The sequence below is a fragment of the Etheostoma spectabile genome, chromosome 15, assembly GCF_008692095.1.
Source record: "Etheostoma spectabile isolate EspeVRDwgs_2016 chromosome 15, UIUC_Espe_1.0, whole genome shotgun sequence".
In the NCBI taxonomy this organism is placed as follows: domain Eukaryota; kingdom Metazoa; phylum Chordata; class Actinopteri; order Perciformes; family Percidae; genus Etheostoma; species Etheostoma spectabile.
Window position 1 is genome coordinate 19,037,323 of NC_045747.1, and position 6,004 is coordinate 19,043,326.

At 38.6% G+C, this 6,004-nt stretch overlaps 1 protein-coding gene across 1 annotated transcript in view; it reads left to right on the forward strand.

Moving 5' to 3' along the window:
• pctp (phosphatidylcholine transfer protein) overlaps window positions 1–6,004 on the forward strand; it is a 13,149-nt gene that overhangs the window by 4,674 nt on the left and 2,471 nt on the right. The window contains exons 2-5 of the mRNA XM_032537643.1: window positions 2,338–2,455; window positions 4,359–4,438; window positions 4,600–4,771; window positions 5,595–5,662. Coding sequence (XP_032393534.1) covers window positions 2,338–2,455; window positions 4,359–4,438; window positions 4,600–4,771; window positions 5,595–5,662 — 438 coding nt within the window. The remainder of the gene's footprint in view (window positions 1–2,337; window positions 2,456–4,358; window positions 4,439–4,599; window positions 4,772–5,594; window positions 5,663–6,004) is intronic.

The following is a 6,004-nucleotide window of genomic DNA, read 5'->3' on the forward strand; positions in this document are numbered from 1 at the left end:
GTTGGCTTCCTGTGGAGTTAAAACCACTTTTGCCAGATGATGCCTTTGCTCATCCTGCGTTCTATGGCACTGGTAATATAACTCACCGTCTATAGGGATTACGTTAAATAAATATTTGTGTAACGCAATTACAGAAATGTTCCAAAAGAGTGCTATTGTCTGATATGCCTTAGCCTACTTACTTATGAGTTGGTAACTCTCTGCCCTACGTTTTATCACATAACGCTGTGATTTAGTGGCGTTACGTGGGTACGTCTGTTTCTGTTTGAAGTCCAGAATCTCTTTAACCAGCCGAGCATCCATGCTTACTAATGTTTACTAGGAGATCAGCATCGCCTGCCATTGTCCTTCTCATTATATAGTCACTCTCTTGACAGATTGTTAAATTGACTGATTGATGGCTACCAACTAAACATAATTTAGGCTACATACCGTGATTGTGGACGTTATATAGCCTACATTTAAAACGTGTTGATAGAAAGATCCCAATTTATATGTCAGGAATTGTAACTAAGATGCGCCATAGACAGGCTACACTATTACATTGGACGCGATGACATGCCAATTTTAGATCAACCCCAAAACAGAATGTTACGTCGATGTTATCAATCACTGTGGGGCAATTATTGCATATAAAGCTCGACTTTCTTCTTCGTCTTTCCTGCAATTGTAGGCCTACTGAGTCGTTATGAATGCGTATTTGGAAGTGGCTTGTAATGTTTAAGGCTATGAATGTGATGTTTCTCAAGTTCTGGTGTTATTTTTGTCCACAAGGGGCGCACTTGGTTTAACCCAGACAGAAAGTCATATCACTAAAGATGAATAAGCTCATTGAAGAATATCAATAGCTACTTTGCTGTGTCGGAGTTTGATTTCAGAACAACTTCACATCAGTTTGGATGGAATGAATTGATGAAAGACTCATTACAATGCTTGGTTAACTCAGAGCCAAACTCAAGTAAGTTTTAACACTGTAGGCTATTACAAGCCTTTTGTTGTGCAAATTCAGGAATATTACCTATATCACATACCATAAAGGCTACACAAACGAAGAGAGGATGACTGTAAATCATTAGACCATGCATTCAAATTACGTTGTGTATTAGCCTACCGCTTTTCTGTGACTTGTTGGCAATTGTGTATTTCGACAATATTTGAATACAGGCCTACGATTTATCTGTTAAAATGTGTGTCAGTCACAATGTGCAGCTTAGTAGATGGCCATGTAGTAGTAGTAGCCAATTTGTCCATAGATGCGACCAAAGCAACGTGTTAACTATCCCCGGGTATTTCATAAACTAAGGCAAGGTAACCAGTTGTTTTAGATTGACTCACAACAAAACGTTACCCGGTTGCTGACGTAGTTGATAGATACGTAAATGGACGTGGTTTCATACGGTGCTCCGATAGCTCACCTCGTAGAGCTACGGACTTTGGTAGCGATCTTATTTTTGCCCCAAGTTCGAAACCAGCTCGACCCGAACTAATATTGTTTGTAGAGTTTAGTTTTTGTAGGTGGCTGTGATGTGGTGCGTACTTAGACAAACATTTTTGAGCCAGCAGATTTGGGAAACGATTTGAAAATCGCCAGGGATATTTTTGTGATTGTGTGACGAATCTGGTGCCACATGCAGCCCAGCGGCAGCTGTTAGGTAAACACAACACACGGAAACCTTTTTCTTTCTTTAACTGTCTATGACGGTAACCAGTTGTTGTGGAAACCAGTAGGGGTATAACACCGGTCACACCAAACTCCATTTACAAATTGGACAATTTATTTTTGCCTCTTCATTAGGCACATATGCTTAACTCGCCGAACACGATTCAACACATTTATGAAATCAGAAAGATCCACTCTTCAACCCGGCACACACCTGACACATCAATGCAATAGTTTTTTTTAATGAAAATTAAAAAAAAAAAAAAAAAAAAAAACTTTTGAGACATGTACTATATGAAATACAAAGTTCCATTCATGAAAAAACCAACCTGATTAAAACATGATGTTTAATTTCATTATTTAGGATTAAGGTAGTGCTGTCTACTGCCAAAGGAAAACAAAACAACCTTGAAATCCTGTTTTTGTGAGTTTGGTATGGCTTTAATTCCACTTCAAGTAGCCTAGAAACAACCTCAGTGACGAAAATGCAGGTTGCCAGGGTCAGAGAAGCGACTTCGGACATGTTTCTGCACTTTTGAATCAAATCCAATACACAGAGTGAGAGAGGTTGTTAGGCAGACTTGCTCTAATCAGAGTTGTGTGGTTTGGGGAATTAGATTGTGGGTGTGACATGTGGTCTGCTTTTGGTGGAGAGAACTTTCATGTGCTGTTTTCAGGAAACTGGACTTTATGAGTACAAAGTCTTTGGTGTGCTCAGCACCTGCACTGCAGAGCTGTGTGCAGATGTCTACATGGACTTGGCCTATCGGAAACATTGGGATACATATGTGAAAGGTAAAAAAACAAATAAATAAAAAAAAGTAAGGCAAGGTTTACACAGTCATTGTTCCTTCCATCCAATTCAACTTTCCCTTCATATTCCCAATAGTGTCATTAGTTCTGTTCTCTAGTTAGTAACAGACAAGATCTTGTATTGAAATAGCCCTCTGCATTTAGTCATGTTTTTATTGACTGAAATAACATTTTGAATTTGTTATCTTTGTCTTTATGCACCTCTACAGTAACCTGCAGGTAACCTGTTGTCTGTAATGTAGCTGCATAGTCTGTTTGGAAAACAAATCCAGTGTGAATCACATATAATAGTTAGAATTGTCTAGAGCTGCACAATATATGTTTTTTATCGTGATATCAACTGGCGCAATATACATATCATAAAAGGCTGTGACATATTGTGTTAGTTGAAGGAACATATCAGTAGAAAACTGCTTTTTGAAAATGTTACTCTATTTTTTTAGTGGTGCCTTTTAATGATTAATTTGTTCAATAAAAGAATGTTTAAAAAAATAATTGCCTTTCCTTTGTTTCAAAATCAACAATGAATTTGTTGTATTTCAGAAGAATACTGAAAGCAGCAGAAATACAGAACTGAGTACACTTTAATATCTGTTTATTTATTGCAAGTAATATCATTATCGGGATATTCAGCAACTATATTGCATATTTTCCTCATATTGTGCAGCCCTAGAATTGTCTAACGCAACAAGATTTTATTAGTAAAGTAGCTTTTTCTTCCAAAGTGGTGTTTTTGGGGTTTGTGTGGTTGTCTGTAGTGGTAGCAGAGTCTTCTCGTATTTGCTATGGTGTCTTCCTCTATTTAATATACAATATGTAGACCAGCAGCCAATATATTTTATGACCTGTTTATGGTCTAGAGTAAAGGGGAAAACTATGCGGCCGACATACAGTATCTGACATTAAACTTGATAAATGTTTAAAATGTTTGTGAACCTTGTCACTGTAAAGTACACCACAAAAATAACACAACATATCCCAAAGTATGAAATATTTTGCTAAGAAAATTTGACTAGCTAAATGACTGCCGTTCCAGGGTACTTTCACGGGTAGAGGATGTAAAAAAACACGGGTTACGGGGGGCCTGGAACGCAGCTTAAGTACTGGAAAGGGTAGCTTACTTTATGCTTTATTTAAGTGTCTAACTTGCTTTAGACTAATCTAAGAGCAAAGGGAAGACTTGTCTCACACTGCAGGCCAGTCTGAAGTAGTTGTGTGTAACTGACCCCAGATCTGGACCAACTCTTTCTTTTTAAAGCTAGATAATAATTCGATGATTGTCTTTAAAATGTTGAGTTAGTATTATAAAGAGTAAGAAAGCACGTCTCTGGTTGCAGGCAGCTCGTGATGACTGAGATTTTTTTGAAGTGTCAACATGTTTCCCCCCACCTACTAGGCTGGATAGCACATCTATTTTATGCAGAGTATGAGAAACTGTTCTGTAGTTTAACAACTTTTGCATATTCAATTCAATTTTATTTATAGTATCAATTCATAACAAGCGTTATCTCAAGACACTTTACAGATAGAGTAGGTCTATACCACACTCCAGAATTTACAAGGACTCAACAGTAGTAGTTTTCCTCCAGAGCAAGCAACAGTGCGACATGTGGGGGGGTGTACTTGTTTACCATTACTTCTGCGGCAATTGCATAATTTGGTCATGGGCAGTCTATTGAACTTTACCAGAGACAATCTCATTTAGCATTTCTTTTCCTTTCCTTACCATACGAGATGAAAAAAACAACAAATAACAGAGTATGCTCAGAGATCATAGAGCATTACTTTTTAAAATCCCTTTCAAGTGTATTAAGTATCCCTCCGCCTGTAGCTGATATTTAGCAGTTTTTTTTACTTCATGTCATTGTTATTCCTTTTTATTCAGAACTCTATGAGAAGGACTTCAATGGACAGACTGCAATCTACTGGGAAGTAAAGTACCCGTTTCCTCTGTCAAACAGAGATGTATCCTTCTGGTCCACACAGATACAGTCAGCACGCAGACAAACATATGTGAACACTGAAGCTTTTTCTCTTTGAGCATCAAGTACGGTCTATAGAGTTGACATCAGGCTATAATTGAGAGCACATTGAGGGAGTGTTGTCCCTAACAGCTTGAACCTCAGTATGTGTACATGAGGGAGCGGCGGGACTTTGAAGTGGACGGCAGGAAGATCTGGGTTATCCTGGCCAGAAGTGCGCCACAGACACTGTGTGCAGAAAAGAGCGGCGTGCTGCGGGTCAAAGACTACAAACAGAGCGTCGCCTTGGAGAGCGATGGAGGCAGTGGAACCAAAGGTAACACGTGACGGGTCCCTTGGTAGCTCACCTGGTAGAGCGTGCGTCTATATAAAAAGGCTTATTCCTCACCACAGCGGCCACGGGTTTGGTTCCGACCTGCGTCCCTTTGCTGCATGTCATTCCCCCTCCGTCTCCCCTCTCATGTCCAAGCTGGCCTATTGAAAAAGGGTCTAAGATGTCAAAAAATAATCATCAAAAAGAAAAGGCTGATTTATGTACAGTCCATAAGATGTTTAAGCTATTTATACAGCAAACGTTCCAGTGAACGTTTGGCATTTTTTCTGTATTCTTGTTATTGTAAATTGAATATGTTTGGATAAGGCTGGGCATTATGGCTCAAACTAATGTGATATTAATTTTAATATTTTTCCAATGTTTATATACACTATGATAGGGCACATACAGTATGTGCAAAAACATGAAAAATAATTATCAGTCATCAATAGGGTGCCGGGATCGGGCACCCATGTAGTGAGGTTTACCCCCCACACCCATGTCTCCTTTCATGTCTTCAGCTGTTCTGTCGAAAGTTAAGGCCATACATGAAAAAAAAATTGTTCTAATGTTGAGCATCACATAGGATAAAACTCTTGTGAGCTTTGTTTGATTTGCTTGAAATTGTTAATATAAACAGCAACATTTTGTTAAAATCAAGATAATGTACTACATTATCTTATCCATATTATCTAGCCTAGATTTTGGACTGTTAACATTAGCTCTGTAAACTTGTAAAAATGCATTTTCTTTAAAAACAAATATTGATTGATTAATGAAAAAATGATTTGCGGGAGCCATAATATCATAGTGTCATGTGTTTCAGTTTTCATGAATTACTTTGACAACCCCGGTGGCATGATTCCTACCTGGCTGGTGAACTGGGCAGCAAAAGTGAGTGCATGCATGTTTTATTTTCCTTTTATTTCATTTTACTGCAATATTAGTCTATATGAATGACAATTCATTACCGGGATTGCTCCGGTGCCGTCGGAAATTCTGCAAGGTGCAAGGTGGAGGCTGGGGGTGTGGTTATGACCTCATAAGGGGCCAGATTCCACATTGGATCATCTGAACTTTCATTTTCTCAAAGGCAGAGCAGAATACCCAAGGCTCGGTTTACACCTATCACCATTTCTAGCCACGGGGGGCCTATAGGCAGGCTGGGGAATGCATATTAATGTAAAAAAAAAAAACTTATAAAGTGACATTTTCATGCCATGGCACCTTTAAAAA